This window comes from Vanellus vanellus, assembly GCF_965231255.1.
Source record: "Vanellus vanellus genome assembly, chromosome: 6".
In the NCBI taxonomy this organism is placed as follows: domain Eukaryota; kingdom Metazoa; phylum Chordata; class Aves; order Charadriiformes; family Charadriidae; genus Vanellus; species Vanellus vanellus.
The window spans coordinates 5,622,713-5,639,217 of NC_138911.1; the positions used below are offsets into that span (position 1 = coordinate 5,622,713).

The window sequence follows — 16,505 nt, forward strand, 5'->3', positions numbered from 1 at the left end:
CATTCCTCAGTTCCTTAAAAGAAACAATTATTTTTTCACATTATAAATTCCTTACATAGGAACTCCTGCCCTATACTTTTGTACGGTCTTTCAAGAGTAAGTGCATCATTTCTCCCTGCTTTGGTGGCCATACTGCCCGTTACATTTCACACCAAAATTCACGCTCTATCTTGCTCCATTACAGTCAGTGACAAAAATCCAATTACATTCAAAGGGAAGCAGCATTAAGCCTGATTCATATAAAACTTATTTCTCACTTTTACTGGATGGACTCCAATAGTCTTAAACAATGACTGCTTCAAATATGTTACAACTGCAGCTTTCATTATGAACCACATGCTCTACGCTACGCTCATCACTTACAGAAGATCAGGCTTACGAGGTGTGACAAACAACATGCAGAATTTCACTGTCGGAAAGGCATGCACCGGCACAGCACCCAACCACTATTTGGGTGAGATGTTCTGCTGTGCAGATGAACCACGTTTTTTATCAAATCAGAAATACCAAGAGTGGGACAAGAGTGGGAGGAGGCAAGATGACAGCAGCTTGCACTCAGTGGTACCACCACAGCAGTGTGAACTCAATGCAAAGCTCAACGCAGTTAGTTCATGCTTCACAAGCCAGTATCCCCTCCTGGCCTGTGCTGTGCTACTGCACACTTCAACGTTTCCGTCGACTCTGAAACAATATGTTGGCTCTAGTAACGGTGGCAGAAGTCTTGTGACAATATAAACCATTTCTCTAGCTATACCTGTATCCTTGTGCCTTGAACGATAACCAGGCATTTACGGTCAATATGCTTTGCAAGATGAATGATGACACATGCCCAATTTAAAACTGCCCACTGTGCCACTCCGAAGGTAGCAGTCTCTCACAGGCCTGCTACCTGTAACAGAGCCAGGCTCTTTGTCTCACACAGCAAGAACTTGTACTTTAAAAAAAAAAAAAAAAAAACACAACAAAAAACATCAAAAAACCCTGCCACAATGCTATCAGTACCAACAGCAGCACCGTACTTATGCTCGTCTTGCAGGTCTGCCCTGTGTCATGGTCTTGAAAACAGCCACTCGTCTTTGCAAACCTTACATGAGGAAGATACAGAGTATCCAGATTCATACCAATAACCAATGTAATCAGTTGGTGCTTCTTTGCTTATTTTTCATTTTTTTTTAATCTTCACTTTTTCCCTAACAGGCCATAGGATTCCACTTGCTTGCTCCTACTTTAAGCCAAGAAACTTTTGCTTGAAATGAGGAAGCATATTTTTAGGAAGACACCAAGTCTCTGCAAAGGATTGCAAGCAAGCAATGAAAATCACAAAAAGTGCTGATAATTTACCCATTATGTTAATAATCTTACCATTACAGAAAACTGAATCTTCCTTTTAAATGTTTCAAGATTTCACTTCCTGCTGCAGGATCTTGTCTGTGCTTTTTCGGTTAAATGACAGTTTGGCATACCATTTGAAGGTGCGGTTATTTTTGTCGCCTTGTTGAATTTTGGCTCATGCAGTAACTAACTTGCTATAGAAATCATTTAAAAATAGTGGAAAATGTTTACTTGACTACTCTAGTAGTAATAAGAAATTCTAATTTCACATTATATAAATTATTTTCTACAGTACGGTCATCCTGACATTCCCATAGCGTATATTATCTTTGAACCTGAACAAGTTTTTGTGCACATTTATGAGGAATAAAAGGGAAGGTGCTTGTTGCTTTTGGGGGAAAGCAAAACTGTAAACAAAAAAGCAAAAGACTTAGGTAAATTGGAAGTGAATTCAGTGCTCAAACTAACTTGAAGCAAATAAATGATGGGTCAGATTATTTCATTGGTAGAATCCAGCAAAAAGCATCTTCTTACTCAAGAGTCAAAAAAAAAAGATCTAGACATAAATGATGACATTTTCTGATCGCCTCCAATGCCTAAAGAACCCTGTGTAGCTGTTGATACCCTTAATTTCAGGTAGAAAGTGTTCCTCCAACCCAACAAAAATTTCCAACTCGGCACATCCTCACGAGCACCATCGACCCTTCTAGGATACAAACACAACTGCTTTGGCAGGACAAAAACACTGGTGGTGTTTCTGTAGGTAGGAAGAGAACCCCACGTGTTTCCTCAAACATTTGGACCAGACCAAGCAGCTGACTACCACTCTTAATATATTAGTAAATTTAGTGTTCCTTAAACCTTATATTTTTACTATGTAAAAGAAATTTAAGCTTGAAAAGAGATACCATTTACAGGGCAAATTGTAAAACACCTGAACTCAGCAACTTTCACCTCAACATTAAGAATGATGAGGCTGTAAGAGACAACAGTACACAATTTTTTGCCAATAGCATAATGATTTGAAAGACTTTTCCCCAGGGCATGGCATCTTTTCCTAGGTGAAAAGGCAAGCTTAAGCTATTGCAACATTAACCAGCTGATGAATGACCTTGTTGTCACACTTGTTTTAGGGATTGATCATGTCCAATTAATTCCTAGAATAAATCAATTGTTCTTACCTAGCTCATTTACATTAATAAGAAAACATTAATGACTTCGCTGTCTCTAAGTATTGGAAACAGAGGCTGCATTTACATTTTGGCCCGCTGGTATTTCAAGAGGATTCATTATCTCCTCCTATGAGAGCAAAACAAATAAACCCACAACATTTTTCCCAGTTATTCAATATTAAAATCAAGTATTTCTCTATGCATTTAACTGACAATTGGATCATATAACAATTAGTCTTGTATTGCTGGCTTATTTTTATGGGTGTAATTTTTATCATACACAATAAAAAGCACATAATCATTTTCTTTCATTGCTAACTTTATGTGGAGAGAAGCACTATGTACAGAAACTCACAACCACAATTACGATTTCCTGTTCAGATAGTCATAAAGTCTAAGACGCCATAAGAGGAACAGAGATACAAATGTGCAGGTAAAAGCAGTTCATATAATTTCATTCCTGGAAACGATCCTTAGGAAAACATTCAAACTGAATCTTTGTGGTGGGATTTAAAACCCATGATGACTGCCAAAAACTTAAATAACGCTTTATCAGATGCTGGAATTAGCCTCTTTGTGAGCTATACACTATGAATAGCCCATGTCTGAGCATTCATCCTGGACTTTCTTCCCAGAGGGAGAAATATAATAGGAAGGTGCATTTCAAGGCGAAATTCAGAATTTGATTGCTATACTCTCTGTTCAGTGCATACTGCTATCATTTCTGGTAAAATGTCCTAGTTAAGGGTTACAGTAAATTGATCACATAATACTACAGGAATTTATCATGTAATAGAAAAGGAATTTAAGAGCTGAATACCTAATATTATTAATAAAACAGATCTGTGGGTAGAGACAGTTAGGGGATACAGTTTATATTATTACCTGATCCTACATTAAATTAGATAGCTGGTAAAATCAGAACTGCAAGGAAAAAATAGGCTCTCGATGGGATTTTTCAATTGGAAACTTCTGAGTGGGTAGCACAACAGTGGGCATTTACTCCCTGCGTCTCATCTGCCTCTAGAAACAGCCCAAGAGCTTTGCTTCTCCCTTTGGATCAGAAGTCAGAGCCCATCTGTGCAGAGAGACTCTGCTGCCACCCTCTGTGGTACCTGAGATTTAGGGACAAAGATCCCTAGTTGTGAAAGAACAGATACAATGAAAATTATTAGAACATAATTAAATATGGAAAGCAATATCAGTAACTCTAAGGTATTGGCACACAAGGAATTAAAGTGCTGTTGGTACATGAATGACTTCAATAATGCAGTAGTAGCTACATCAACCAGCTTAACATCTTTTGAGGCTACATTTGAAAAATGATAAGAGAACGCGTCTTAACTATGTGTTTACCTTTGGTCTAGTTCATTGTTACAGCCACTTTTTTCCCCCAAGACATTTAAAAAAGTATATAGGTAAGGGAGAACAAACACATAACTGTTTCCAGGTTGTCTATCGTCCCTTAATCTGAAATTCAGTACAGGCACATAACTGATTAATAGAGAATGCTATGTTTGGTCAAAATAACATTTAATCCCTCATACAATACTGACAGCAAACAGTGTGAGAAGGATATATATTAATTATTAAACTGATGAACTGCTATTTTTCCTGACCATACTTGTGATTATTCAAGTTTATATTATAGCAGGGCAGATAGGATATTGTTCTTTTGCTCTCACCTCTGAGAGAGCAACCCCGATATAAGCAAGCACAGTTTCCTACCCTGTACACACAGCTACATTTCTCATTCACTACCTTAATATTGTTGCCTGTTAAACCATTGATCCAAGTGGTCACTAGGGAAGGCAGAGGCTGAGTGCTTTAGCAGAGCAGCCAGCATCAAATCAAAAGTCTTTTGATTCACATTTTTTTTAATCACAACATTCACAGGCCCAATGCTGTCCCCAGCAGTTGCAAAGCCACTCAGTTTCGGTGAAGGGGAAATCTACCCTTTCTCCAGGGCCTTCAGAAGGGAGCAGTTTTCTGCCTTTTCTCCTCACCATTTCCTCTTGCATCTTATTTATTTTTCTGTAACTCTGCCCATCAAACTAAACAAGCTTCTCAAGCAGAAGGTTCCCATGTTAGTGGTGCCTCTTCGCTGTATTCTTCATAGCAATGATGTGGCACCTTCACTTGCACTGTGCAACTGGTCATTCATCCAAACTCTTCATGAGGAACACAATTTAGGTTTAAATCTTTTTTTTTTAGAAATGTTTTAGAAACAGCAGAACTAAAATTAGGCATACTTTAACTCAGCTTTCTAGTTAAACTGTGCCTGAAAATACTACTGCCATATGATCAAAATATTAGTCTGTCTCCATGACCTAAAAAAAAAATGCTTACACAAAAGAAAAAAAAAAAAATCACTCTTCATTGTCATAGAATCATAGAATGGTTTAGGTTGGAAAGGACCTTGAAGATCATCGAGTTCCAACCCCCCTGCCATAGGCAGGGACACCTCCCACTAGACCAGGTTGCCCAAGGCCACGTCCAGCCTGGCCTTGAACACCTCCAGGAATGGGGCCTCAACAACCTCTCTGGGCAACCTGTGCCAGTGCCTCACCACTCTCACAGTGAAAAACTTCTTCCTAATGTTCAATCTGAACCTGCACTCTTCCAGTTTAAAGCCATTCCCCCTCGTCCTATCGCTACATGTCCGAATAAAAAGTCCTTCCCCAGCTCTCCTGTAGGCCCCCTTTAGGTACTGGAAGGCCGCAATAAGATCTCCCCGGAGCCTTCTCTTCTCCAGGCTGAACAGCCCCAACTCTTTCATGCCTCTGCTCATAGGAAAGGTGCTCCAGCCTTCTAATCATCCTTGTGGCTCTCCTCTGGACACGCTCCAGCAGGTCCATGTCCTTCTTATGTTGGGAACTCCAGAGCTGGATGCAGTACTCCAGGTGGGGTCTCACGAGAGTGGAGTAGAGGGGCAGAATCACCTCCTTTGACATGCTGGCCTCGCTTCTTTTGATGCAGCCCAGGATACGGTTGGCCTTCTGGGCTGCGATCGCACACTGCCGGCTCATGTTGAGCTTCTCGTCAGTCAGCATACCCAGGTCCTTCTCCTCAGGGCTGCTCTCTAGCCATTCCCCACCGAGCCTGTATATGTTCTTGGGATTGCCCTGACCCAGGTGTAAGACCTTGCACTTGGCCTTGTTGAACTGCATGAGGTTGACTTGGGCCCACCTCTCCAGCCTGTCCAGGTCCCTCTGGATGGCATCCCTCCCCTCCAGGGTGTCTACCTTGCCAAACAGCCTGGTATCATCGGCAAACTTGCTGAGGGCGCACTCGACCCCACTGTCCATGTCACTGACAAAGACGTTGAACAGTACAGGCCCCAGTACCGACCCCTGAGGAACACCACTCATCACTGCTCTCCACTTGGACATTGAGCAGTTGACTGCAACTCTTTGAGTGCGACTGTCCAACCAATTCTTTATCCAACCAGTTGTCACTGAAGAACATTAGACCCTTATTCACTAAGTTGGGGGGTGTGGGAAAGAAACCTTGTGTGCAAGACAATTCATTTTCATGCATTATTGGACTTGACACTTCAACTGGACACTCTGAATTTAACACATGTTCCTTCAGTCACAATCAGACTCCTATTCTGAGTCCAATCGGATAACCAATCTGCTTATATTCTTACCATAATGAGGAATTTATTCTACACCATTATTTATTCTATGCCATGTTTTTTCTAGTATCTAGATACATACTGCAAATTACAAGAAAAACATCTAATTTGTTTTCTCCTAAATTTTGCTTAATAGGGTTATTACAAGGTAACAGATACTTCACAAGAGAAATTAGAGAAAAAGCCACTTATTATCCAGACACCTACCAGTATGTCACTTGTAGAGAGTTACATTACTGTTTGATGTAAAGTATTTTCCCTTTAGTACTTAAAAAAAAATAATAATAAAATCAGTGGTAACAAAATGTATCCATTAGCTATTTATTGGACAAGTAAAATTCTCCTGATTCACTATGTGAAATAAGGTGCCTCAACAGTTACCAGTCTTCTGAAACAGGAGTATAACAGTTTCTTCAATCATCATTTTAATAGAGAAAATAGCAGACACCTGTTTCTCTTTATTAGTAAAAAGGGGAAGAAGGTGGTGGGGGAAGAGACTGTAGTTTGTCATTTCTAATTTCTTATTTCCCATGACAGGTGAGATTGTTTAGGTCAAGAGTTTGCAAAATTTGGGGCTGCAAACCTCAGCATGCAAATACTAGCTGCAAATACATAGAGGGAGGAGGTTACAGACATCATGCTTTTTCCTTTCCTGTTTACTCTTTTATTAAAAACAGAGTTCCAAAATATTTTAATTAAGTGTCATTTGCACAGCTACCTGGCAAACTTGAAAAGTAAGCTGAAATAATAGGGGAAGAGGACTGGTGCATTAATTTCAATAAATGCCATATGGATTTTGGAATTCAGTAATCATGGATCTGGCAACTCTTTATAATGTATTTGGGACAGATTGGAACATTTTTGCAAAATTGCTATAACCAGGTGCTTCTGCCTTATTGAGGCTAAGCTGCATTTTTACTCTTCGGTTTTCCTATAAGGAGGACAGAACTGGAAATCAAGTATTTATGGTATATACTGGCCTATTTCTTGCCTTCCCCTCCCTGATTATTTCTTTACTTTCTTAAGAAAGTCACACTGAAGGGCCTATTACTTCCTAGCTACTGCAGTAGGAGATTCTGTAGTTGCACTTAGCTAGTAAAAGGTGTAATGTTAAATTACTTGGAAAGAAGTCATCTATCTTCATGAACTGAATTTTATAAGAGAAACCTTGAGTTTATCAAAAAGCAAGACTTGAAATAGTGCAAGTACAAACTCCCTACAAGCATCAGGTTTATCCTAGAAGTAGTTAAAAGCTGCTAAAAGATTTAACTCATGGTCAACATGCCAAGTACATTAGGAAACATATCTACCATGACAAGCAAAAACAAGACTTAACTCTGATCAAAGTTTGTCAGAAGCTCGGGTACATGGGAACGGGCAGCTTTTAAATAGTTTGAGGTCAATTATCTCTCACTATGAGAGGGAATGCCAGCAGCTTCTACCCATCTTTCCCCATCAGATTTCCATGAAGAAGTAGGAGCACTGATAAGGGGTTTTTTCTTCACTGTAACATTTGTAACATTACTGCAACATTTGATATTCACCCTTAACATATAGCCAGGGAAAAGGGAAGGACTTTGACTAGTATCTCTGGGTATATAATTCATCAGAAACCTATGATAGCAAAAAGTATTCTAACAGACAAAAAGCCTCATGCCTGTTAAAAGCGTTAAGAGCAAGCTCAAGTGAAGTTTCCATACCAAATGCCAAAACTATAGAACGCAGGGAACTGTGGCTAGACAACATAAGTTCAACCTTCATACTTTATATTTCTAAGCGGTTTTAAACACTTATAGACAGTGTTCATATTCCTTTCGATACCACAGAAATACTGACTCAGTCCTGAGGTTCACTGACATGGTGTTCTCTTTTAAGACTGACCACCACCACAAGTTCCATAAGGGGGGACAGCCCCGTTTAAAAGCAAGATGACTGCCTTAGCTGTAGCTTTTAGAATATGTTTATCTGCAGACTTCCATAACTTCACTGCCTCACTGACATGATATAGCAAGGGATCCAAATAAAACAGTCATATTTTTGATAAGAGATTAGCAGCATGTCCTTCTAACTATTTAAAGAGTGCTACCCTTGAGTATGTCTTTTATTTTAGAAGAGGAGAAGGGAGAATAAGAACTGATGTACGTCTTCAAGTATTTCCATCCGAGTTAGAAAAGGCATTATTTCTCTTCCCAGATAAACAATATTCATCCCCTTGTACTAATTGTTTCCATTTTAAAATCACAAGATTCCTCCTTCTCTAGTGTTGTGGTACAGAAATATCTGCTGTAGTCATATACACTATTTTATGTTGTAATACAGACTACTACTCTAATCAGCTTCAAATCCAGTTTATACTTTTTAATGTCTTGTTTGCTTTTTTAAGCTTATAAGCAGAAGCAAAGCACCTTCTAACCCTTCCTAAAGGGACTTCAGCAACGGAAGAGAGCGAGCTCTGTCTCAATTCACCTCAAACCTATAAGAATATGGGCTACAGGAACTCTTTGACAGGTATTCACCACAAAAGATTAATGAAGACCTCTTTTTGCAGTGTTCACATACATTTCCCCTATTTCCTCGACTATTATATCTCTTATCACACTGTTCACTTTGGTAATACTAACTTAGAGAGCTAAATATATATGAACACATTAGCTCTGTGTTACAATACCCATTTTAAATTACAGCGATAAAGTAAGATAGAAACTACCCTGACCAAGTTTCATTCACAGAAATTGATTAAACATAAAAGAATGAAGAAAAAAAAAAGTCATCTAATAAAAAAGTTTGTTCTCCACTCACTTTTCTGTTCCACAAAACAAATAAAAATCATGTAACAGACCATGGACAAGGGAAGAAAACCACACGGAACACCCCACATTCTACTACAGTTTTCTCAGGAAATACTTGCTTATTGTCATATAATAAAGTGACTAATAGAGCTTTCTAATTTTAGAACTTTTCAATAAGCTTTCCAGTTGGCTTTCTCACACCTTCACTTAGACCCAGGGGCTAAGTCATGTGCAAGAGCTACAGAAGCACAAAAGCAGCCACCAGAGCAGAGAGCCCAATGAAGACAACCACTACTAAATTAACCCTGAATTTGGGGTTTTCATGTTTGAAACTCCACCTTCCCTTTGAGCTTTTGGTCAGCCTCCAACAGTTAGACACACAACTACCATGACCATATCTGAATTGTAATATTTTCTAAACAGAAAGCTATTCTGTATTTGAAACAGAAAGAATTTTCTTCATTTTATTAGGTGAACAGCAAGTATTGAAAACCAAGACATTTCCCGTGGTGACCAGAATTGACAGCACAATTGTAATTGTAAGAAACTACCAGGGCTCCCTGAAAGACTTCACATGCAGTCACAACAACGCTTGGTTTTCAACTCAAAGTGAGGTATGGGTTTCTTGCCTTTCATATCAAATAGATTTAAGCAGATTTGCTGGATTTCAGAAGTTTTCATGTTGCTTTTGCGTTCACACATTAGCGCTCTGCTTCTTTCCTCAGATATTCCTCTACTTCCATCAGTAAGTCAGTCCATACACTTAGGCCACGGACTTTAAAGTCTCCATCCCGTTCCTTCAGGAGTTTAAGAGCAGCTTGGGTCTGTCCCCTGAGCAGCACAGATCCCTGCCAGAGGCAGCTGAAGCGCTCCCTCAGCTCCTCCCAGGACAACTCAGCCTCGTCAAGACAACTTTTAACCCATCGTCCCTGCAAGGGGTCATAGAGCAAGTGACTTCCCCAGCTGGTTAAGAGGTCCAAATAAGGTCTGCTGAACTGGGAATAATGGCCAACTAGGGAGGCAAGAAGGGAGCCTGGGAGGAAAAGGCAGAAGGCAGAAAATCGCTCCAGGTTCCCCTGCAGCCAGGAAAGCAGGGGCCCCGCAACACAGTCGTCTCCTGTTCCACTCGCCTGGTTTCCGCACAGGCTGTCCCCATCCTGACCCCTGTCTCCGGCCTGCTCAGCGCCGCTCCCCTGCTTCACCAGCAGCAGCGCCGCCGCCACCACCTCGAAGGCCCGGGGTTGGGGGAGCTGCTCCAGGACACCCGACAGCCAGCGCACCCGCCCCGCCGCCTCGGCCTCCTGCCCCTCCTCCCGCAACCGGCTCAGCAGCAGCTGCGCCTCCGCCTCCACCTGCGGCCCCAGACCCTCCGGGGATCGCGGCGGGCCGCGGGGCAGCGCCAGCAGGCGGGAGGCGGCCTTGCGGCGGGCGAGGAGCGCCAGGCTGCGGGGTTCGGGGCCGACCTCCGCGCCGGCAGGCTGCAGCAGGGTGTGGAACAGGCGGCGGCAGGCGGCGGGCGGCAGAGCGCGATTCTCCAGCAGCGCCAGGCCCAGCAGCTGTGGGCAGCGTCCCAGGTGGGGGAAACCCAGCAGAAGGCTCGGCTGACCCCGCCGCAGCCGCCGTCCCAGGGCCTCCCGGAGCCGAGGCCGAGCGCGGAAGCGGTCGTGGAGGTGTTGGAAATACCGGGCCCACTCTAGAGCCCTGTCCAGGGTCAGGGAGTCCCACTCCCGCACCAGCGGAGAGCGGGAGACGGCCAGGAGCGCAGGCAGCTCCCCCACCTGCTCCAGCACGGCCTCCATGGCGGCCGGCCCCGGCCTTGGCGCCACCGGTTTGAGCAGAAGTCCCGCCTTCCGGCCGGAACTGCAGCCAATCGGAACCGGGGAGGGAGGAGATTTGTAAATCTATTGGCTAAATCTAACGTCAATCCGATGGGGATTGACCTGCCCTTAAAGGAGACTTTAGTGGCCCGCCTGCCTCAGGCGTTTGCGTCCAATCCCTCAGGGAAGGGCGGGTGGGGGAAACTGAGGCGAATTAAAGCGTTAAAAAACAAGCAGGATTAAGAAGTCAAAAAAAAAAACCAAACCAAAAACCCAAAACGAACAAACACCAGCTAAGACGTTTACAGTAAGCCTTAGTGTAATACTCCTAAATACCCCTTAAAAAAATAAAACTCTTCAAGAGAGAACAGCCCCTTCCCCTCATTTGGGGGTATTTCCCCATTTCTGTGGTACGCCCGTCCCTGGGGGGCGGCCATGGCCGAGCTCAGCGTGGAGCCAGGCTGGCTCCTCAGCGCTGCCCACAGCTCGGCCACCTGCCAGGGCTGGACCCTGCCCAGCCCACACAACCGGGTTCGCCCTACTGACCTACCGACTAATGGCTTTGTAGCTCATTAGGGGTTCTCCAGGGTACCTACCGCCTGTAGGCAGCCAGGAGCCTGGCGCTTCTGGTGTGAGTAATGGCTGACGCCCGCCCTGGCTTTCTGGGCAGGGTTTCCCACACACATGATACCCAGACAGAATGGTGGAAATGTGCTTGTAACTGCTCACCTCCGTAGTGAGGAGAGGCGATCCCTTCTCCCTTTCCCGCCTCCGCCAGCTGAAGGACAGTTTTACACGTCAGGCTAGAGGTATTCGGCGTCACTCGCAGGATGCAGCCTGCCCTTTGGATCAGCCGTTCCTAGGCGCTTTCCTCATGTCTGCTGCCTTGAGGGTTTCTTCCAAGCTGGGAGATAGGTCCTTTCCCTCCATACTCGTCCCCGCAACAGACCTGCCACGTTCAGCGTTCCCTCACGCGGTGAAGGGAGCAGGCCGGCCCAGCTTCCAGCACCTTCTGCAGGTGCCCCCTACTCCCCGGCCCCTGAGGGGGCGAAGAAATGGCGGGAAGGCAGGCGGGGCGCTGGAGCGGGTGGGTTTGGGCGCTGCTGGGTGCTCCTCAGGCAGTTGGTGAGCCCCGTGGCACCTTCTTGGCCCCTGAGCGGGTACGGAGGTAGCAGAGAGACCCCGTGAGTCCCCGGTGCCATTGGCTGCAGCAGTGCCTGGGGCTGGGGCTGTGGGGAGCCATTCCCTCCTCACCACACTGGGCAGGACATGGTCCATGGCCCACCCCTGGGGTGATGGTAGTGAGGGGTGACACAAATCCCGCCACCAGCCTGCCTGACCACCGGCTTTGGTAAGGGATTTCTTGAAAGGCAAGAGCAACGCCTGGCAGAGTGGATGAGGTTTGACTGGAATTTCTTGCAGGAGCCAGCAAGAGAAACCACACTATAACGCTGTGAGCTGCAATATGGTAGGGCAAACCTTAATATTCTTCCTCTTGTGCAGAAATCGTGGGTTTTTTTTCATACATCTTAGAGCTGGAAATGTTTTCCCCTGAGTTTGTTATCTAAATGCACTGCATTTTTGGGTGATGGAGTGAGTGTGCAATGGACTCTCAATAGCAAATATTCTTTAGCTCAGATAGTAAGGGACACAACTCCTGAAGCCTCTGAGTTACACCAGACTTCAAACTAACACGGGTGAAAGACAAGGAAGAGGCCCACAACTAGCTTCTACTGCTTTCTTTTCCACTAAGGAGAACTGAAGCAGGTGATCAGAGCCACTGAACCCATTAGAGTCTCATGCCTCGCTAGGAACAGGCTCAGACCTTGTCCCCTGGCCACAGACCCCTGCCCTACAGGTAACTGCTAGCTGTTGGTGACCAGCCTCTCCAATTCACATCATACTTCCAAAATAAAGCAAAAAAGAGAGTAAGAAAATTGTAAGTAAGGGTTTAGATGCAAGTCTTTAGATACAACGCCCCAGGTTTTTTTAGGAAAGATCCTTCTCAAATACTCTCAAGAAAACAGAGCGCCCATCCTATTTTCTTATTTCAGTCATCTATTTAAAAAAAAAAAGGGGTTTTAGACTTGATGGTCTAGATCACCTGTAGGTTAAGGGCCTAATACAGGAATTAGAGTGAAGTTCTACGGCCCTTCTGGTTGAAGGAGCTCATACATTCATATCTATAAATGTAATATATTACAAGATATCATTCTAAAATAGGTGTTTTTCTCCTGAAAACTATCTTTTAAGCTTTCTGTTAACTATTTCTTGAGTAATAAACATTATATTGGATACAGGTGGCTAGAGATTTGTTGCATTGTTAACAATGGAATTGCTTTTGTTATTAATAAATTCATACCTACTTGTCATCTGCCATGCCCATATACCCCAAAACATAAACTAATTAAAGAGAAGATGGAACATTCAAACTTTTCAGTTATATACAATTGGGTGCAACATTTTGGGATGTTTTACTCAATGCTTTAGTTAGATGGAAAGGGGATAGAAACCTGAAATGATTGAAATATGATTACATATTATGTACTTTGGCCTCCCAGTTAGGTTTAATACAGCATCTCTCGAATTAAGTGCTGTGGCATACAGGAATAAAACAGTTTCAGTGAATTCCAGACTCATGTTCTATTTTAGTGAGGGGTATTTTTGGAGGAGCATATGCTCCATGTCATGAAGAAGAGAAGAGATATTTCCCTTTATGTCAGAAAACTTTTCACAAGAAATCCTTCACATTATTGTTCTTTTTCTTTATTGGATGAAGTATATGGTTTTATATCCTGTGAATGTCTCAGTATGCTTCAGTTGAAAGAAATCAAATAATCACATTTGCAGCACCAGGAAACTAACAAAAACAGGTTGTGAAAATCTAACCAGACTGGAAAAAACACTGAGTAATATGGTATCTGGAATACTCTTGCATGTGAAGGGAGATGGCCTGCTTGCTCTAATGGGTCTCTGTAGAGCTGACTGAAAAATGGAATTTCCGTTTTACGAAAAACTCTGAATATTTCAGCACTTGGTTTTGTCTCAAATTAGGATGCAAAGTCTATGAGCATTTTTCATCAAGGGGATACAGTTTGACATCTCTGTAATAAAATGGTTCATGCAAAAAGACATTTATGTATTTCTAGGTATTGCAGCTGTATTTGGAGTCTTCAGTCATGGTGGGGCACGGTTGATGCATATAATGAAAAATAGAGCCTGATCTGAGGAACTAGGAGAGTTCTGCATAAGAATGCATTAGAAGATGAATTCAAGGAACAAACAAGAAACAAAGTAACACTAAGACAGTTATGATTCATGTAATAAATTGTTACACTGTAATAGCCCTTAAAAATAGTAATTCTTTTTCCACACTCACTATGAAAGGAACTCCATTTCTACTCCAAGTTTTATGTTATTATTTGAGAGCCTCGTCACTCAGAATGCATTTTGAAATCTTCCACTGTAAGACTGGAATCTATTTATCTGTCGATTGATCTGCTGATGATGGTGCCATGTAGTAATCAAATTAAATTGAACAAATGTGGCTTCTTTCTCACAGGTGAATTATTTTCCTATAACTTTTAAGTGCTCATACTCTCTCTTTTATGATCAATCTTTGTTCTAGCCTGAGTAGCCCTAGGGTTTTTCCTACCAACAGCAAGATTACTAAGCATCAAAGTTTGCATTTTGTAATTGCTGTCTATCCACTTATGCGAAGTCTGTTGCTACCTGATAGTATTGCAGAGTTGTGTAGACATGTTTAAAAATATCTGTACAGTACTGAGTTGGTTTTCTACCTAAGGAACATCTATGAGATAGCGGGGAGATACTTAGGAGGTAATAAGCACTGCAAGACTGAGGAGGTGAGGTAGAGAGTTAATGTTGGGGAAGAGGATGAGAAAGGTTGGGTCAGGATGCCAGGAGATACAGTAATAGACGGAGATGGGGGGGATTTTCAGATAGCTGGAGGGGTGTGTGTGTTCTTTCCTGCTTAGCTTAATTACTTTTAAGAAAAAAACCTAAAAGTTCACTTCTGGGCCCCACACAGGTCTTTGGTTGTTTAATATCAGTCTGCTTCCCCTATTAATGACTCTTGCAGTAGTTTATCATGCTGGTTTAGGCTGTGTTTGGATGTGTATTTCATGTCACATAAACTATGCGGTCTCTTTATTTTTTTCTAACAAGAAACGGAACCCACCAAGATATCTTAAAGAATATTATACAGACTACATGTGTGAGTGCATAAGGCTTCCTTCTATGAAGGAAGGATGGGGAAATAAGTTAAAGTAGTCTTTTTCAACTATTTTGAAGAATTATCACTACTGGGAAGTAACCTCTTTGTTCTGTCTGATTTAAAAGCAAAGAAGAAAATAGAAGATAGAACAGGGCATATTTTGTATGATAGGCTACAGTACAGATTTATAATTGCAATACATCAGATTGTTTAAGCTCTCTGCTATACGCTTCTTGCAAGTAGCTACGATACTGTGAAGAGGCATAGCCAGTGTTTCTTGTGTGGTGGGTTTTGGTTCTGAGGTTTTTTTCTTTTTTTCCTCAATGAATTCTATGTTTTATTTTAATCTCTAAAATGTGCATTAAAATAAAAGTGTCTTTGAGAGTATTCATCTACCGTTGTGTTAAGCTGTAGTAAATGTTTCTCTGTTACAGCTTTTGATTGATAAGATACATGGTAAAGAAAGTTGTTGAGCAAGTAAGAAAAAGTGTCTGTTAGATACAGAATGTGGGAAGTCATTTCCACAGCTCTCTGAAAACAAACCCACTTTTCAGTGAAGCACTGCAAAACAGTTTCACAAGCCCTGCATTTTGTATGAATTACTGTACTGTTTTATCTAAGTGGAGAAGTCAAGTAAAAGATTCATATGAAGTTTTATGGAACTAGTGAGTTTCTTCACTCTGGTTATGGAGCCAGTAAAATTCACCCTGGCAGGGAATATCGGTTTTGAAGCAAAATTGGTGAAACTAGCCAGAAGTCTGGATTCCATTGTTGTATTTTCCTTCCTCTCAGAAGTCATATTGGCTGTAACATGGTTATACTATTTCTCCTGAATAGAAATTTAATAATCTGTTTACTCAGTCTACCTAGCATTATAAAACTCCAAAATGGTCTTTCCTTAGGTAAGAGGTGTTATTTCAAATTACAAAAATGAATGCATTGAGAGAGATGTATGATCATCTTCTATATTTCTGGCACTAATATTCACTTTTTTAACTGTAAGGAGGTCTGTTTAGCTGCCTCTGACTGCCTGCTAGGAACAAGGTTGCCACACTCATTGTATACTGACTTATGCATAGTGAGGATTCTGAACTAGTGGACCATTCTTCTAGAATTTCTTCCTATTTCTGCAACAAACTTTCCGGAAAAATGAGGTTATTAGTTAAGGCAGTGCTTGGCAGACTGTCACCTCTTCCATATCTTCTGGTGAAGTCCTTAGAATTTTTTATGTCAATGTAATCTATCATATCTCAAAAACTAGCAAGGTTGTGCTGGGCTTTTGGAATGAGAACAGAATGAGTGTATGATCAAATTGCATAATAAAAGTATTGAACCTACTGATTTGTACATCAGCATGAGCCTTAGACTGTACAAAAGGCATATCTGTCAGCAAGTTTTTTTACCCTGAAACTCTTAGTGCTATGTTCCAGTTAGGATAGCGTGGTAAGTCCTGGATATGCTGATTGTAGTTTATCAATATATTAATAGCAATACCCATTTGTGATGAGTTATACCTAC

General features: G+C 42.1%; 1 protein-coding gene across 1 annotated transcript; it reads right to left on the minus strand.

The window, feature by feature from the left end:
• Positions 1-9,634: 9,634 nt before the first annotated feature.
• On the minus strand, positions 9,635-10,732 carry FANCF (FA complementation group F; the record flags this gene model as incomplete). The annotated part of the gene is made up of 1 exon (XM_082485342.1): positions 9,635-10,732. One exon carries the CDS (start codon positions 10,730-10,732, stop codon positions 9,635-9,637), a length of 1,098 nt encoding a protein of 365 aa, XP_082341468.1.
• Between the last annotated feature and the right edge of the window lie 5,773 nt (positions 10,733-16,505).